Raw genomic sequence first — 20154 nt, forward strand, 5'->3', positions numbered from 1 at the left:
GGCATTAGTTTTAGAAAAAGGGAAAAGAAAAAGAAAAACAAATAAATCTTTGTGCTGAATATTTTTCAGGCTACTTACTGAATTTGAGTTGTGGAACTTCTGGCTTAAAAGGATGATTACCTGCTCTGATCTTGGAGCACTTTGGGGGCTTACTGGATTGAATATTCATTTAAATAAATATTTATTGCACACCTACAGTATAAGATGGAATATAAATTGTCAGTAAATTCTTGCTGGTTTGTCAAAATACAAGACAACGTGCTAAGCTTGTGTAAAACATGGATCCTACTTTCAAAGAGATTACTTTCAATCAAGGCACTTAAAATTCTTTTATTTTCAAATAAAAAATAAGACAAAACATTAGCAGAAAAATTTTTCGAGAGAAATTTGGAACTTGGTTGGTAGATGAAGTGCTCATGAGTTGTTTTAAAAGATGCTGCCTGATAGATGGTAACTATGCCAGCCTGGTGAGCATTTTGTGACATACGTGAATGCTGAATCACTATCTTGTACCCCTGAAACTAATATTGTATGTCAACTATACGTCAATTAAAAATGAAAAAATTTAAAATAATTAAAAAAGTTATTTGCAGTATAGCTAAAATTCAAATTAAAAATACACAAATAAAAGATGTTAGTATTAACATCAGGATGAAAGAATAGGTAATAAATAGGGAAATATGAAAGCTACTTCACACATGGGGCAGAATCAAGGAGAGAGCTTCAAAATATTTGTTAATAATGGAGACAAAGCATAGCTATTGACAAATAATACATTGGCCCCGTATCTTTTGAAGAAAGCAATATAGCCTGGAAAAATACCACTTGGAGGTTTGACAACCAGACTGCTAACTTAAATTTTAAAACATTTTCTCACGTAGTTATTAAATGGAAGATGATAAATATTTTAATCAGTAACTAGTATTTCCTCTTTTATAATTTTCTTAACACATTTCAAAATATAAAACTCTCTTCTTATGTGATCTTGTAAATGATAATGTGCTTTTATCCTTCATGCATTCATTCCCCCCCCCCCCCCCCTTTTTTTTAAGTGCCTGTTGAACGTCTCCTCTGTGCCAGGGCTGGGATAATTTTGGAGCTTGAGACAGAGTTCTGTGGCAAGACAAATGCTATTCCAGTTAATTCATTCTTATTTTAAGATTTGGCTTAAATTTTAATTTTTTACTTTTAAGAGTTTTATTTGCCAATTAAAAAATAGTTTTAATTTCATTTATGCCTTTGTTATTTAATTCATCCTATTAGGTTACCTTTAATTATTTCTTATATTTTTGTTTGTAATACCTTGAGCTATTTTCATTTTTGGGCTGTGTGTATAGGTATTATATTCTCTTACAACACAAACTGGTTTATTTTATTTTAGATTTATTTATTTATTTGGAGGGGGCAAAGGGAGAGAGAAACTTAAGCAGACTCCCCTCTGAGTGTGGAGCCCGACACAGTGCTCGATCTCACAACCCTGAAATCATGACCTGAGCCAAAATCGAGAGTTGGACACTTTAACCAACTGAGCCACCCAGGTGCCCCTTACCACATAGGTTTTTTTAAAAAGCCTATTTACAAAACAGGTTATATTTTATATTGGTTATACATATATAAAGTTTTTTATATACAACACAAAGGTTATACATACATTAAGTTGTTTTATATACAACACTTTATATACAAAATAATCCTTATCCGTGGAAAATTAGTTCTATTATAGACTCAAGTTTTTGGGGTGATATGTACCTTTTGAATAATGTGGGCTCTGGAACCATAGGACCTGGTATAAAATCCTGGCTCTGTCATCCAATGGGTACAACCTTGAGCAAATTATTTGTTTAATTTCCTCACTTTTTAATTTAGGACACTACTAATAACTGTAAGGATTACGGGATTGGTAACTTAAAGTTCATTGTGCTTTAAATATAACATAATGGGAAACACAGTAAATTCTTTGTTATTTAGTATTTGGGTAGAATTAAGATGGGTGAATATATTTTTACTTCTAAGGCAGAGTACAATGTTTAACACGTTTAGGTATTTAAATTCTAAGTCCCTAAAAATAGAGTCAAATTTTGATTCTCTAAAATGAACTTTATGAGAATCTTAATTTATAATTTTGTAGTGTTAACTTTTATTTCATTTCTCCTCCCATTTAATTTTAGTGTATAAATATGGCAATAATATGATTGTACCTGTTTAAATAAGACAGTAATTCTCTTTTGGAATTTAGCAATTTAGAGCTCTTGTCTAATTAAATAGAAATATTATTAAGTGCCATTCATTTGCTTATATAAGCTTTCACGGAGTTCTTCAAGATTAAGGAAAGTGTCTAAGGAAATAAAGACTACTATCTCAAAATAGAGTTAACAGAGTTCTTTTTTGTTGAAAGATTTTATTTATTTGAGAGAGTGAGAGAGCAAGCATGAAGGGGGAAGGGAGAAGCAAACTCCCTCTCCTATATATTGTATAATATGTAATATATATATAATTTATATATTATAATCCATATATATTAACATAAGACATTATAATATATTATTATATATCATTATATAATTATATATTAATATATCGATATAATTAATATAATTCCACATATACATATTATATATAATATATAATTAATATTACACTTCTTTATCCATTCATCAATTGATGGACATTTAGGCTCTTTCCATATCTTGGTTATTGTAAATAATGCTGCTATAAACATAGGGGTGCAAGTATTCCTTTGAATTAGTGTTTTTGTTTTGGAGATAGCCAGTAGTGCAATTGCTGGATTGTAGGGTAATTCTATTTTTAACTTTTTGAAGAACCTCCACACTGTTTTCCATAGTGGCTGCACCGGTTTGCATTCCCACCAACAATGCATGAGGGTTCGTTTTTCTCCACATCCTCGCCAACACCTGTTGTTTCTTGTGTTGTTGATTTTAGCCATTCTGACAGGTGTGAGGTGCTACCGCATTGTAGTTTTGATTTGCATTTCCCCGATGATGAGTGGCGTTGAGCACCTTTTCATGTGTCTGTTGGCCATCTGGATGTCTTCTTTGGAGAAGAGTCTGTTCATGTCTTCTGCCTATCTTTTAATTGGATTATTAGTATTTGGGGTGTTGAGTGTTATAACTTCTTTACATACTTTGGATACTAACACTTTATCTGATTATCTTCTCCCATTCCATAGGTTGCCTTTTAGTTTTGTCGATTGTTTCCCTTGCCATGCAGAATCTTTTTATTTTGATGAAGTCCCAATAGTTTATTTTTCCTCTTGTTTCCCTTGCCTCAGGACACAAATCTAGAAAAAAGTTGTTATGGCCAGTGTCAAACAAATTACTGCCTGTGTTCTCTTCTGGGATTTTTATGGTTTCAGGTCTCACATTTAGGTCTTTAAGCCATTTTGAATTTATTTTTGTGCATAAGAAAGTGGTCCAGTTTCATTCATTTGCATGTAGTTGTCCAGTTTTCCCAACACCATTTGTTCAAGAGACTGTCCTTTTCCCATTGGATATTCTATTCCTCTTTGATGAAGATTAATTAACCATATAATTGTTGACTCTGAGTTTTCTATTTTGTTCTATTGATCTGGGTCTATTTTTGTGCCAGTATCATCCTGTTTTGATGACTATAGCTTTGTAATATAACTTGAAGTCGGAATTCTGATGCCTCTAGCTTTGCTTTTCTTTTTCAAGATTGCTTTTGTTATTCGGGGTCCTTTGTGGTTCCAGGCAAATTTTGGGATTGTTTTAGTTCTGTGAAAAATGCTGTTGGTATTTTGATAGGAATTGCATTAAATGTGCAGATTGCTTTGGGTAGTACAGACATTTTAACAATGTTTGTTCTTCCCATTCATGAGCATGGAATGTCTTTCCATTTCTTTGTGTCATCTTCAATGTCTTTCATCAGCATTTTATAGGTTTCAGAATACAGGTCTTTGACCTCTTTGGTTAGGTTTATTCCTAGGTATCTTATTGTTTTGGGTATATATTAGTAGTGGGATTGTTTTCTTAATTTCTGTAAGTGGGATTATTTTCTTAATTTCTCTTTCTGCTGCTTCATTATTGGTGTATAGAAATGCAACTGCTTTCGGCACATGGATTTTGTATCCTGAGGCTTTATTGAATTAGTTTACCAGTTCTAGCAGTTTTTTGGTGGAGTCTTTAGGGTTTTCTGTATAGAGTATCATGTCATCCGGAAACAGTGAATGTTTTACTTCTTCCTTACCAATTTGGATTCCTTTTATTTCTTTTTGTAGTCTGATTGCTGTGGCTAGGACTTCTGGTACCATGTGCAATAAAAGTGGTGAGAGTGGACATCTTTGTCTTGTTCCTGACTTTAGGGGGAAAGCTCTCACTTTTTCCCCATTAAGGATAATGTTAGCTGTGGGTTTTTCATAGATGGACTTTATTATCTTGAGGTATGTTCTCTCTAAACCTATTTCACTGAGGGTTTTTATCATGAATTGATGTTGCACTTTCTCACATGCTTTTTCTGCATCTAATGAAATGCTCATACTGTTCTTATCCTTTTTCCTGTTGATGTGATGTATCACATTGTTTAATTTGTGAATGTTGAACCACCCTTGCAACCCAGGAAGAAATTCCACTTGATTGTGATGAATGATTTTTTTTTAATGTATTATTGGATTCAGTTTACCAGTATTTTATTGAGAATTTTTGCATCTATGTTCATTATGGATATTGGCTTATAGTTCTCTTTTTTAGTGGTGTCTTTATCTGGTTTTGGTATCAAGGTAATGCTGGCCCCATAGAACGAAGTTGGAAGTTTTCCTTCTTTTTCTATTTTTTGGAATAGTATAGGAATAGGTATGAACTGTTCTTTAAATATTTGGTGGAATGTGCCTATGAAGCCATCTGGTCCTTTTGTTTGTTGGGACTTTTTTGATTACTGACTCAATTTCTTTGCTGGTTATCAGTCTGTTTAAATTTTCTATTTCCTCCTGTTTCAGTTTTTTTTTTTTTAAAGATTTTATTTATTTATTTGACAGAGAGAGACACAGCGAGAGAGGGAACACAAGCAGGGGGAGTGGGAGAGGGAGAAGCAGGCTTCCCGCCGAGCAGGGAGCCCGATGCGGGGCTCGATCCCAGGACCCTGGGACCATGACCTGAGCCGAAGGCAGATGCTTAATGACTGAGCCACCCATGCGCCCCAGCCTCCTGTTTCAGTTTTGAGAGTTTATATGTTTCTAGGAATTTATCCATTTCTTGCAGGTTGTCCAATTTGTTGGGATATAGTTTTTCATAATATTCTCTTATGATTGTATTTCTGTCATGTTGGTTGTTATTTCTCTTCTCCCATTTGTGATTTTATTTCTTTGAGTCCTTTCTCTGTTTTTCTTGGTAAGTCTGGCTAGAGGTATATCAATTTTATAGATTTTTCAAAGAACCACCTTTTAGTTACATTGATATTTTCTATATATTTTTTTACTTTCTATATCTTTGATTATTGCTCTAATCTTTATTATTTCCTTCCTTCTGCGGGCTGTAGGTTTTGTTTGTTCTTTTCTAGCTCCTTTAGGTGCAAGGTTAGGTTGTTTATTGGAGATTTTTCTTGCTTCTTGTGGTGGGCTTATATTGCTATAAACTTCCCTCATAGAACTACATATGCTCCATCCCAGAGGTTTTGGACTATTGTGTTTTCATTTTTATTTGTTTCCATGTACTTACTTATCTCTTCCTTTATTTCCTGGTTACCCATTCATTGTTTAGTAGCGTGTTCTTTAACCTCTATGTATGTGTGGTCTACCCAGATTTTTTTCTGGTGGCTGACTTCTAGTTTCATAGCGTTGTGGTCAGTCAGAAAAGATGCATGGTATGACTTCGATCTTCTTGAATTTGGTGAGGCTAGTTTTGTGGCCTAACATGTGATCCATTCTGGAGAATGTTCCATGTGCACTTGAAAAGAATGTGTATTCTGCTGTTTTAGGATGAAATGTTCTGAATATATCTGTTAAATCCATCTGTTCCCATGTGTCATTCAAAGCCATCATTTCCTTGTTGATGTTGTTTAGATGATCTGTCCATTGATGTAAGCAGGGTGTTAAAGTCCCCTACTATTATTGTATTATTATTAATTCCTATATGTTTGTCATTAACTGTTTTATGTATTTAGGTGCTTCTATGTTGGGTGCATAAATATTTACAATGATTATAACTTCTTGTTGGACTTTCCTCTTTATTATTATATAGTGTCCTCTTTTTCTCTTCTTACAGTCTTTGTTTTAAAATTTATTTTGTCCAATATAAGTATTGCTACTCTGGCTTTCTTTTGATATCCATTTGCATGATAGAGTTTTCTCCATCCCCTCACTTTCAATCTGCAGGTGTCTTTAAGTCTATAATGAATCTTTTATAGGCAGCATATAGATCAATATTAGTTTTTTTATCCATTCTGTGACTCTCTTTTGACAGGAGGGTTTAGTCCATTTACATGCAAAATAATTATCGATATATATGTATTTATTGCCATTTTATTACTTGTTTTGTGGTTGTTTCTGAAGATTTTCTCTGATCCTTTCTTGTCTTTCTCCCTTTCATGTTTTGCTGATTTTCTTTAATGATATAATTGGGTTACTTTCTCTTTATTCATTGCATATTTATTAGTGGTTTTTGATACATGGTTGCCATTAGGTTTGTATATAACCTCCTCTGCATATAGCAGTCTATATTAATTTGATGGTCATTTTAGTTTGAACTTACTCTTTTCTACTCTTCTCCCCACATTTTAGGTATATGTTATAGTTAGCTTCTTGACCAATTTTTTACAAAAATATTCTTTTTTACTGCTTTTGTGTTTCCTACCTTACACTGTTATTTTGGGTCTCTCCTTTCCATTCAAAGAGTCCCCTTTAATACTTCCTGCAGGGCTGGTTCAGTGGTCTTGAACTTTTTGTTTGTCTGGGAAACTCTATCTCTCTATCTATTCTGAATGATAACTTTGCTGGATAGAGGATTCTTGGCTGATTTTTCCCATTCAGCACTTTGAATATGTCATGCCACTCCCTTCAGACTTGTCAAGTTTCTGTTGAGAAATCTCCTGCTAGCCTTATGGGTTTTTCCCTTGTAAGTTAATGACTTCTTTTGCTGCTTTTAAGACTTTTTCTTTATCACTGTATTTTGCAAATTTAATTAAAATGTCTTGGTGTCTCTCTGCTTTTGATTTTTTAATAAAGACTTTATTTTTAAATAATCTCTACACCCAACATTGTGCTCAGACTTACAACTCAGATATCAAGAGTTGCATGCTCCTCTGACTGAGCCAGCTAGGTACCCCTGCTTTTGTTGATTTTGTTGGGAGTTCTCTGTGTCTCCTGGATCTGGATATCTGTTTCCTTCCCCAGGGTAGGGAAGTTTACAGCTATTGTTTCTTGAAATAAATTTTCTGCTCCCATTTCTCTCTCTTCTTCTTCTGGGACTCGTATAACACAAATGTTATTATGTCTGATGGAGTCACTGAGTTACCCAATTCTATTCTCATTTTGTGTAATTTTTTTCTCTCTTTCCTTCAGCTTGATTATTTTCCATTATTGTGTCTCCTAGGTCATAATTCATTCTTCTGCTTCTTCCATCCTGCTATTTATTCCATCAGGTGTGTTTCTCATTCCATTTATTGAGCCCTTTATCTCTGTTATGGCATTCCTTATTTCTGTGTTAAGGGTCTCACTCATGTCTTCCACTCTTTCCTCAAGTCCAGTGAATATCCTTATGATTATTGCTTTAACGTCTTTATCAGGCATGTTACTTATATCTGTTTTGCTTAGATCTCTGGCCGTGGCCTTGTCTTGTTCTTTTATTTGCAGTAAATTTTTCCTCATTTTGTCTGCCTCTCTGTGTCTGTTTCTTTGTGTGAAGAAAGCCAGCTATGACACTGCTTTTGAAGGTAGTGACTATGAAGAGGAGGTCCTAGAGTCCCCTGCAGTGCAGTGTCCCCTGTTCACCAAAACCTGGCCCTTTTGGAGAGTGACCTAAGTGTGTTGCTTACATCCTATTGTGTCTGAGTCACTTTTCCTTTCCATGCAGTAATCTGCACTGACTCTTTGCCTGTTGTTGGTTGGCCAGCGCTGAGGGTGCATGCCAGGCAGGCCAGCTCTGAGGGTGCATGTCTGCAGGGAACTTGGGAGTGGGGCACCAGTGTTAGCAAAATTTGCATTGGGCCACTAGTTCTATGCTGGATCCACTGAAGCACAGTGGTGGCTAGCGGCTATATGCTGAGTGCACAGCTGGGTATGAGACATGGTGTGTGGAGGTAGCCATGCACCCAGTGTCTGGGCAGCGGGTGCGACGGTGGCTGGGAATGCACTACTAGGCATGCAGCAGCAGCTGGACCCAGCGGCAGCTGTGGCCCTACTGGTGGGTTAGGGCACGTGCAGAGCTTTAATAAAATTTGCCTTGAGCCCTCTGCTGAAGCTAGACATGTGTGTAAAGTCCTGCCTCCTGTAGGTGGCTCTGTGTTTATGCTGGGGGGCAGGGGAGGAAAGTGGCATCTGCCAGCTCCCTTGTTTTCAAAGAAGTCACCCAACATGCTCCCAAATTATTATGAACAGATGTCTCCCGTTTGCCCCCAGTGTTGTATAAACTGCTATTGTTATGTTGCCTCTTCATGCAGGCTGCTGTCTCTTTAAGGGTGGCCACCTGGCTATCACTTGCCCGCCTGGCTCACCCAGTGCTGAATCGACTGACTTTTATTTATTTTATTTATTTATTTATTTTTTTTTTTTTTAAAGATTTTATTTATTTATTTGACAGAGAGAGACATAGCGAGAGAGGGAACACAAGCAGGAGGAGTAGGAGAGGGAGAAGCAGGCTTCCCCGCGGAGCAGGGAGCCCGACGTGGGGCTCGATCCCAGGGTCCTGGGATCACGACCTGAGCCGAAGGCAGACGCTTAACGACTGAGCCACCCAGGCGCCCCTCGACTGACTTTTAAAGAACCAGGCTCCAAGTCTCACTGGTTTTACAAACTCATGGAATTCAGCCCCTCTGGTTTTAAAGCCAAACCTTATGGAGATTAGTTTTCGCCGAGTGAGCTCCCTGTTGCAAGGGCCCATTTCTCTGCCCTCTGCATATATGCAGCTCCCTCTCTCCTGCAGGTAGCCTCTCTCTGCCTTTCTGACCTTTCTAACCTTTCAGATGCAACTTCTCCATACTTAGTTGTGGAGTTTGTTCTGCAGCCTTCAGGTCGCTGTCTGATTTATTGACTTGGATGTGGATGGTATCTAGTTGTAAACGTGGTACGCAGTCAGCTCAGGGTCCTCCTACTCTGCCATCTTCCCAAGCTCCCTATAGACATCAGTAGTTTGTGTTTAGCTTACAGATGAAAGGCTGAATCAATCTGGCTGTAATGTGGATATTCACATATTACAAATATCCCCCAAAACCACCCTTCTGAGAAAAGAGTAACCAGATCTAGAAAATGAGAAGAATTCCCGGTAGGATTTCACACTTTTAAAAATTGATTGAAAACTGAACTAGAGCAATAGGGTTATGTGTGTTAGTTTATTATATACTGAAGTTTTCTTAGCCTCTTTTATTGCACATATGCTACAGTAACAGAACAGTCAAGACAACCCAGAAATCAACTATGCTTACAGTATTAGGGAGTCACCACCAAGCTAGGGAGTAGGTCAGGGAAGACAGTGAGATACAGAGACTGAAGAGCCAGGGAGGCAACTGGGGTCAAGGAGGCAACAGAGCGAGGTTCGTAGATGTGCTCAGTACCACATGCATAGTATCTTCCACTATTCACACAGGGTGGTAGTATGTGGACAGGTGTTACATGAATAGGGTATTATGTTTCAGGACTTTAAGGAGGATGAAGGCTGAGAGAAGTCTCAGGAAGAATGGCACTGATGACCGGAGAGAAGTTTCAGCAATGTGGTGTGGGTAGAACCCAGATATTATAGGAAGATAAATTTAAAATAGGTGGGAAGGAAACAGAGGGACAGCCTTGTCTGATATGTTTGAAGGGAGAGGAAAGGGCTGATAGCCAGAAGGACAGGAGGATAAAAGGAGGCTTATTCACTAAGGGAGAGCTCTGCAAGATGACAGGGATTAGGGGAGGAGCAAGCCTTTGCTGGGACAGATGTTGTCTCAGCCGGGGCTATCTGACCGGGGAGGAGCCTTCTGAGAAGCACGATATGCAGTTTCCATCACGGTGGAAGAGAAGGAATGAGTGATTATCTAAAGCCAAAGGTGTTCTATGCACTCTCTCAAACCCTCACCATGGTCATTATTTTTTTTAAGATTTTATTTATTTTGACAGAGAGAGAGCGAGAGCAGGAACACAAGCAGGGGGAGTGGGAGAGGGAGAAGCAGGCTTCCTGCCATAGCAGGGAGCCCCATGCGGGGCTCGATCCCAGGACCCGGGAATCATGACCTGAGCCAAAGGCAGACACTTAACAACTGAGCCACCCAGGCGCCCCCTCCCACCATGGTCATTATTATTATCTTGATTTATTACACATTAAGAGATTGAGGCTCTGGGAAGCTACGACTTACCCAAGGTCATTTAACAAGTGTCATAGCCAGGATCTGAATGCAGATGTGTTTGTTTCTAAACTTAAGGTCCACGTTGCCTCAACAATCTGCAAAGACAAGTTTCTCAAATATAGTCCTTTGAAATTTAAGAATGTAAGACATTGCCTGTGAGCTCTGATGTACAAAATAAATAGATTCTTCCTTAAGCCAAATTTTTTAGATCTGACTCTGTGGATTTGCTATGTAAAACACATGAAAAATGTTTTCAAGACTAGCCAAAGTTTTCCTGTTTAAACTGGTCTTTATCTCTGTTTGATGTTGGGCACAGTTCAGGCAGTCAGGGTTTTATTTATTTTGTTATTATTTTTTTTTTAGAGAGAGAGCATGTGTGAGTGGAGTGGAGGGGGGAGAGGCAGAGGAATAGGGAGAGAGAGAATCCCAAGGAGGCTCCATGCTCAGTGTGGAGCCTGATGTAGGGCTCGATCTCACAACTCTGAGATCATGACCTGAGTTGAAATCAAGAGTCAGACACTTAACCGACTGAGCCACCCAGGCATCCCAGGGTTTTATTTTTTAAGTTATGAACAATAATTCAGTGGGTCTCTAATCTTGCTTCCCAAGTTCAAGTCCAGGCTAAAATGAAAGAAGGAATGAATACTGGCCTGTTGAAAAAAACTAACATCCTGGCAAATAAGTGCAAAGAAAGCAACTAATTTCTACTTTTGTATGAGTGGAGTTTAGAGACTTAAGTTCATCCAGCAAACCATTCCCGAGCACCTACTACGTGCAAGGCACTGTGCTGTCAGAGTCCTGGACCTCAAGAGGTCTCAGAGGGAGACAGACTTCTTTGCACATGGGTGGAGTCACATGTTGGTTTGATGTTGGAAGCATGCGTACGAATAGCAAGGACGAAAAGATTAAAAAGCAAGACCAAAAAGCACTTAAGTCTGGAACTTCAGCTGGTTTGTTTGTTTGTGTAAGATAGCATAGTAAGTGGTCCCTCTTTGATTCTAAGAAGTGGGTGACTTCTTTAGAAAACCACCTAACCTCATCACAGAGCTGAAGGTCCACCTTAGGTTGCCTACAAACAGAACCTGAGAGGGCGGTGGCAGTTTCGCTACGCATGCTTTATTGAGGGAGTGCTCTTGGGGGGAACCTGTAGTGGGTGAGAGAAGCTGCCGAGGGCAGGGGAAGCGTCAAGCAAGGATGGGATCTCAGGCGAAGCCTAGACTTGGCCCGATCCAACAAGCCGAGGCCTCTGGTTATAAATCTGACCACAAAGTTGCAACCACTAAAGGTGAAGGGACTGGCCTTTTCTACTCTGTTGTCAATTGGTCATTCATTGTCTACTCAACTGAGGGCAATTCTCTGGCGGAGGCAGCTGCAAGTAAATGGAGGCCCCCAAGACTCATCAAAATTCAGTAGTAAGTGCACCAGCCTGGCAGAGGGCACTTGGAAAAGGTATTGGCAGCATCTACTCCAACGCCTAGGACACAGACAGGATGTGAGAAACAACCCAGAAACCAGCTTGCCATAGTAATGGGCACCCCCAGCCAGAGTTTTGAGGACAGCCCACACAAGTAAATGAATTGTCCTCAGGTGAAATCATCACACAGATTCAATGGTTACCAAATTAGGAACTAGATAGCTAGAGCCATAGAAACGTGCTGATGAAGACAAACTCAAGGCCCCAACTTTGTACAACGTGAGATGGGGAGATAGATTTCTTCCCTGTCCAGGTGACTCAAACCTCCCTTCCTAAAGCTCCGGCACATTGGCATTCCTGCCTGAATTGGGATGCTTCGTTTTCCATTGGCTTTAATCACAGGGCATGGCAGTACCGGGGCACTCCAGGGGAGGGAGCTCCTGCACTGCAGACATACACATGCTGGCTCCTACTGGGTAGGAACAACCCAATTTTCCCTTGATAATCAGGATCAATCACCCCACTTGGGACAGCGACCCCACGCTTAGTCTATGGATTCCCTGGAATGAGGAGTCCAAAGTAGCCAGGTGGCAGTCTCAACTTCCAGTTTAAGGAAACCACTATTACGTCTCTTGGTAGAGCATTCCTCCCTTGGAAACCAAGACTTTAGAACAACAGAACCTAGTTGTGGGGACAGGAAGGAAATATTTTGCTAGGGTGTCACTAGGATAATTATGAGAGGAAAAATGGCCATTCCCACACTTGATTTTCTGATCTATGAATCTAGTCCTTGATTTATAGCATATACTACACCCTGGGGGACATCACCCTCTGCTCATTCAGCTGGTGCTGAAACTAAACCTTCATAAGCCATTCTACCACAATGTCTTGCTTCACTTGCTACAAATTGAGTTCCTCAGCCAGAGCAATGTTTTTATCATAAAGAAAAAGGCACCTTGTAATTCTATGGATGTCAGATTGGTGAATAATTAAGGGTAGGAAAGGCAAATCCATATCCAGAATATGCTTCTGTTCCACTGAGAACAAAGTACTTCCTCTTTAATGATGGAAGTGGTCCAATGTAATCAATCTACCACCATTGTCTGGCTGATATTCCTGGGGAATGGTGCCAAATCAGTGTTGGTCTTTGTTGTTGACAGGTTGGGCATTCATCAGGACAGCAGTGGCTATAACCAGATCATTTTCATGAGTAGTAGTCTATGTGGCTGGGCCCATTAGTAACTTCTAAATTTCTGCTGCATGATAACTTTGTGAGCTTATTGGTCAGGGACAGTGGTGACTGAGGAAAGATTAATGTCCACAGGTTGTGACATTAAGATCCTCTTCTGCTAATAAAACAAAACAAAACAAAAACAAATCCTTTTCTGCTGAGGTTGCTTTTTGGTGAGTGTTCGTATGGGACACAAGTATTTTCACACTCAGTGCCCATGCTGAGAGGTGTATGCTCCTACCCCTTCTCCAGATTCCTGTGTTACCAGTTTTCTAAACCTGTTCCTTCCAACCTTTGACTGTCTAGCTATACCATTAGCCACTCCCCATGAATCAATGTAAACATGTACCTGTGACAGTCTCTCTGTCCAGGCAAAATGAACAACCAGTTTGAAGTTCTGTTCAAAGTTCTTTGCACTAGGAGTATTTTCCTTTATCCTTGTCCCTGGATTTGACCTTGTCCCTAGTGCTACAACATCCAATTTTGGGCAGCACCAGCCTATCATGAAAACCCATCTGTAAAGCATGCCAAAAGATTTTTTTCTTCCTTATTAACTGACCAGAGGGGACTTCTCATGAGGCCATAGGTGCAGGCTGAGAATAAGGGGGCAGTGATGCAGGAATGTGGGCCATGGGCATCTGTGACACTTGCTCATGCAATTTCCTTGGGCCCTCAGTATATACTTGAGCCAGGTTTTGTCTATTCCACTTCTGTTTGACGCTGTGCATGCCAACTTTACGATCTGGTGGCTCAGACAATACATAGTCTAGAAGAGCTCTTTCAGATCACACCACCACTTGGGGGTCCACGGTCCAGGAGCACCGATGCCGTCAGTTACGGTCCACAGGCTGAGAAGACTGGTATCCAGCCCAAGTAGTCAGGCAGAGAGAGTGAGTTCCCCTTTCCTCCAACTTTTTTGTTTTATTCAATCCCGTAATGGGTTGGATAATGCTCACCCACAATGAAGAGGACATCGACTTTACCAGGCCTATTCAAATGCTAATTTCCTCTGGAAACACGCTCATAGACACATCTAGAAGTAATGTTTAACCAGCTCTCTGAGCACCCCATGACCTGGTCATGTTGACACATAAAATTAACCATCACAAGCCTCAAGTCCATAGATAAGGCAGCTGAGAAGAAAAGATGGATGTCAAAATGGAAAGCAAGGAGAATCTTGGAGGAAGGACTGGAACCCAGGAGGATGAACTGAATTCCTGCCAGTCTCTCACGTTCCCCAAGCCAGGGTGGACCTCAGAGAAGGAGCAGGAGCTGTGGGCACACTGCATCCCCCAGCCCCCTACCTCCCCCCCGCCCACCCCCACCATCACTGCAGGCCAGTGGATAGGAGTCAAAGAGCCAGAGCCGCCATGGTGCCTGGAGCTGCACGCCGAGCTTCGGAATGCGGAGAGAGCCTGACTGCCCTTCACTTCCACCTCTTACATCTCACGCAGCTTGTCTCTGCTGGGGAACATGACCCTGGAGCCCTGCATTCAAACATCCTTTCAGCTTAGTCCATACAATATACATCCACTCTGCATTTTGTTTAAAGATATAACTCGATGCCAGGTCTTATTGGAGGGGGAGAAAGACATCTCAGATGGGCACTGCCCTCATGGGCACTGTTAATAGCTTGAGGTATGGGAAGATGGTGAGAAGAAGAGAAATACTTAGAAAAGCAATGGCTCCTTGCTTTGGCCATTCCCAGAGGGAAGTCCCGGGACTAGTTCCAAAGGAAGCAGTTTAGACAAGGCAACTTTTCAGCTGTCTAATAACTGATTTTATTCGTATCTGTGCCATATTTCCCCTACAATTTAAGGTTTTATTCACCAGAATGAATGTTTGCTCAGCATTTTATAATTTGCTTGTGTCTTTAGTCACTGTGAGGCTGTCAGCTGTTTCTTCTTGTTACCAGAAGAGAGACTTCGAACTGCCTTCCCTTCCCCTCATTCTGGTTCTAAAATGCTTTTTTGGAATTATGCCTGAAGAGGCTCTAAGCCCGGGCCTGCCTGGCCAGAGGGCCCAATATCCAACACTCACATATTTCTGGCCACAGGAACTTCCTTAAGGAAATGCACTGAGCAACATTAACAAACAGCATTGTTGCAGTCTTGCATTAATTGTATGACTTCATCCAATTTAACTCTGTATTTCTGTTTTCCTCATCTCTAAAAAGTAGGAATTAATCTGCATGATCACTAATATTCCTCTCAATCTTAACATCCTAGGAGTCCATAATTCCTCTGTGGTAAGGACTGGAAGTAAATCCCACAGAAAAGGAATTGCTAGGGGCACCTGAGTGGCTCAGTCGGTTAAGCGACTGCCTTTGGCTCAGGTCTTGATCTCAAGGTCCTGGGATCGAGCCCCGCATCGGGCTCCCTGCTCCACGGGAAGCCTGCTTCTCCCTCTCCCTTCCCCCTGCTTCTCCCTCTCCCTCTCCCCTTGCTCGTGTTCCCTCTGTCACTGTGTCTCTCTCTGTCAAATAAATAAAATCTTAAAAAAAAAAAAAGGAATTTCTAGCCACGAACAGAAATTATTTTAAGTTTCAGAATGCATTGCTGTGCTGGTTGTAGGGAGTGTTGGATGCCTGTAAAAAGGATAGATCGCTATCTCTCTGGAGGTACATAGAGCTGAGATAGAAGAGATGATTTTATAATGTGTATAATCATGATGAAGTTAATTACTCTTATCATTCCTCCTCCTCCCCAACACACACACACCTGCAGATATGACAAAGCTTCCAGTTGAGTTACCTGATAGCCACATCTGTGTAGTAGAGTCTATGGCTTAATTTTTTTTTTCTCCAGACACTTGTAAAAGGGGATTAGCTCAAAGAAAAGTAAACTAATGATTTAATTAATGTAATGACTTGAACAAAAAAGAAGCATAATTGTTATAAACTAAATGGAACAGAGGATTAAAGCTATGAAAGAAATCTATGACATTGTTTATGATCTTATTTTTAAGCTCTTTAAAAATAAATCTATGCCAGTTTGTCATCATAGCGTTCTGGGTAAAAATGGACTGCTTCGATGATAATTTGTAGCTGAATTTCATATATTATTTTTTAAGTATTATGCATTTTGAGTTAAAAATTCATTAAAACAAAACCACTTTAGAATTTAAATATTTCATTGGTGATTGAAATTGTTCTGTGGGGAAAAATAAATATGTTTTTATTGCTTTCATTTGGTCTCATGTAACCAGTTTTCAAAGAAATTGTTTTTACAACAATTTATCTGAAATTCCTACCTATATGTCAAAACCTTCCCTTTTTTTTTTTTTTTTTTTAGCCACACCTGCTTTTTTACTTCATTTCTTTGCGATTTTTGGAGGGATGTGGAATAAAATTAATCAAATAGGAACCTCAGATACAAAGGTGGTTTTATTTCAGATATTGGGAGATGACAATTTAATATCTGCCATCAAGCATTTGAGCAAAAGTCTCACTGGGAACTACTATTCAAGATCCGATTACAAGGAGGACACACTCTTAGGGTACTATGGTATAGAAATATAGGAAACTTAAGTTTACAAATAAATATAATAAAAGGCAAAATATATGGTCACTCCTCCTGGAATGTTCCTCCCCACTTCTTCCTAGCTCACTCCATTCCTTGCTACCTCTTTTTCTACACATACTCTTACACTTCTTTCTCTCTTTTAATTTTTTCTCAGTTTGAGGATCATAGGATCCCTGTCTGTTCTTTCCTGTTTATCCAGTACCTACTGAATGCACTTAATAAGGTTTTATTGAAATTTATTACAATTTAATCTAAATTAAATGTGGTATAAATAAAGTGATTTAGAAGCCTGCGAAAGAGGAAGGTCTTCCATGTAGTTGGGCAAATAAGTAAAGGCTTGAGGCATTTCCATTTAAGATGGATTTGGGAAAATGGGTAGCATTTTAAAAATTAGAAGAGCCATTGGAGGCAGAAGGAATAGTAAGAAACTAAGGCAAATGAGCTACAAAAGTAAAGAACATACTTTGCAGACTATCTTAGAAAATTTGACTAGAGTTCCTTGTTTTTATACTTTCAAATGTGTTATCATATTAACATAGAAAATATTTAGGGTTTAATTTTTTATACCGTAAGTTCTTTATGAAATCTAGAAGTATTTCTACCTTTTCCTTTGGATTGAGGTGAGAGTGTTGTAGAATACCAACAACATTAACTGAGCACTCATGTGACAGACACTGCTCAGCACTTGACATAGATTGCCTCAATTTGTCCTCATCAGAGCCTTGTCAAGAGGGTACTGTCATTAACCCCATCTTACAGAAGAGGAAATTGACATTTGGTGAGATAATATAACTTGCCCCAGTTAGACAGCTAGGAAGGGATGAAGTCAATATTCTAGCCCAGACGGTCGATGAAAAAACCCTTTTTCTCTTAACTATTGTACCAAGGGTCAAGGATTCATTGCTGTCCAAGAACAGCAACCAAATAGTTCGATGAACAACAGTTTTGAACATGGACTATGCCTTGTCTTAGGAATGCAGGAATTTGTGAACAGCAGAATTGACCTGACAAGGGCAACAGTGGGCTTGCTTCCTGATGAAAATGGCCTCCATTTCAGTTATAATATGGCAGTAGCCAGGTTATGGGAGGTGCAGAAACAGCTCTCTAAAAAAATAATAACTTTGAAAGAAAACCAGTGCAATCCATATAAAACTGGTGATAACCCGTACTTCCTAAACCTTTCTCTCTTAGGAAATGTATTTGTGGTGAGCCTTGCAGTTGCAGACCTGGTGGTGGCTGTTTACCCGTACCCCTTGGCGCTGACATCTATATTTAACAACGGATGGCATCTGGGCTATTTGCGCTGCCAAATCAGTGGTTTCCTGCTGGGCCTCAGTGTCATCGGCTCCATATTCAGCATCACTGGAATTGCCATTAACCGTTACTGCTCCATCTGCCACAGTCTCAAGTACGACAAGCTGTACAGTAACAAGAATTCCCTCCGCCACGTGTTCCTGATATGGATGCTGACGCTCGTGGCGGTCATGCCCAACTTGCGTACCGGAACCCTGCAGTACGACCCAAGGATCTACTCCTGCACCTTTGCGCAGTCTATCAGTTCAGCATACACCATAGCCGTAGTGGTTTTCCATTTCATAGTTCCCATGACCATAGTCACCTTCTGTTACCTAAGAATATGGATCCTGGTTCTTCAGGTCAGATGGAGGGTGAAACCTGACAATAAACCCAAAATGAAACCACAGGACTTGAGGAATTTTGTCACCATGTTTGTGGTTTTTGTCCTTTTTGCCATTTGTTGGGCTCCTCTCAACTTGATTGGTCTCGCTGTGGCTTCAGACCCCGTCAGCGTGGAGCCCAGGGTCCCAGAGTGGCTATTTGTGGCCAGTTACTATATGGCATATTTCAACAGCTGCCTCAATGCAATTATATATGGACTACTGAACCAAAATTTCAGAAAGGAATACAGAAGGATTATAGTCTCACTGTGTACAGCCAGAATATTCTTTGGGGATAGTTCGAATGATGCAGCACATAGGGTTAAGTGCAAACCCTCTCCATTAATGACCAACAATAACCTAATAAAAGTGGACTCTGTTTAAAATACAAAGCACTGCTAGCAAGATACACACACACTGCTCAAGGTCTTACTCATTTTCATGTTTGCTTCCTTCTTGACAGATGCCTAGAAACACAGCATAGTTGAGAAAACTTGCGCTTCTAAGAGATTGCCTCTAGTTTATGAGCTCATATGCTATCAGCCTTTTGAATAAGTCTCTAATTCTGCTTATGAAAAGAAATACAGAACATATAGAGAGTTACATGTTAATTCAAGAATATGGTTCAGCCAGGCTCCCTGCTCGGCAGGGAGTCTGCTTCTCCCTCTGACCCTCCTCCCTCTCATGCTCTCTGTCTCTCATTCTCTCTCTCAAATAAAGAAATAAAATCTTAAAAAAAAAAAAGATTAAAAAAAAGAATATGGTTCAGGGACGGGGCGGGGGCAGTAATTTTAAATAAAAATGCTAAGTGTATTCAAGTGGAGAAAGAGTGTGCAAACTTTTATTGCAAGTGAGTATCACAAAATAATTGCTTTTTTCCTATACTTTTTGAAGATTTCTCATTGGAAAACAAATGATGTGTCATAGTTATAAACAAACAAGTGGGATGATTGATTCATTACACAGTGAAAGGCTGAAAATAAACCAGGGAATACCTTGACATAATAGCAACAACCATAACACAGTTTTCAGTCGGCAGTCGGTAGCACTGGGTAACCATAGTCAGGATCATAAATGTGCTCTCTCTCTATTAAAAGTTGCACATTCAACTAGATAAAGAGCTAAGTATATGACGGAACTCTTTTTCAGATGTCAATAACCATAGTATTTGTAAACAATAGTGAAACATAAAACTCTATTTGACTTTATTAGACATTGGCTTTATTATTTTGTCACTGAAGATCATTCTTATTCGTGTTACTGACAAACTGTTTTGAACTGTTCTCTGTTCATTTATGAAGTCATCTAATCAGTTTAGTGATAATTGATAAAGAATCAAAGAGCTATAGATCCTTAGATACAGTGCTGAATGTGTCCTAGATTGATAATCTATTTGGACAAGTAAATATCTAAACCAGATAGTTTTTCTTTTATAGATATTTCAAAGCAATATTCTTTAATAATTCATTTCAGTATTTGATTGCCTTAATAATCCTAAAAGTCTGGGAGAAGAAAAAATGCACAGGTAAACTATGTTTCATAAACTATGGCTCTAGTTTGCTCCAAAAAAGCTATTTAGGACCACTCTCAGGTTTGTTACTGGAGTGCTTTGCAGAAATTAGAGCCATGTTTTCTTGTGTTTTAAAGTTCTTCCACAAAACTTTAACATAGTAGAAAGAGTTGGTGATTTGCATCTATATAAGATATATTTGTGAATATCTCTATATCTAGATAATCAGAATCTCCTTGGAAAGTTCTATCATTTGTTTTAAAAGGTCCCTCTGATAACTGTTTTCATCAAGC

The 20154-nt window shown here is 39.3% G+C and overlaps 1 protein-coding gene across 1 annotated transcript in view; it reads left to right on the forward strand.

Moving 5' to 3' along the window:
* MTNR1A (melatonin receptor 1A) overlaps positions 1-18735 on the forward strand; it is a 37341-nt gene extending 18606 nt beyond the window's left edge. The window contains exon 2 of the mRNA XM_032413229.1: positions 17867-18735. Within this exon, the coding sequence (XP_032269120.1) occupies positions 17867-18735 (869 nt within the window). The remainder of the gene's footprint in view (positions 1-17866) is intronic.
* The last annotated feature ends 1419 nt before the right edge of the window (positions 18736-20154 follow it).

The sequence above is a fragment of the Phoca vitulina genome, unplaced genomic scaffold (genome assembly GCF_004348235.1).
Source record: "Phoca vitulina isolate PV1807 unplaced genomic scaffold, GSC_HSeal_1.0 scaffold15, whole genome shotgun sequence".
NCBI classification, from domain to species: Eukaryota; Metazoa; Chordata; class Mammalia; order Carnivora; family Phocidae; genus Phoca; species Phoca vitulina.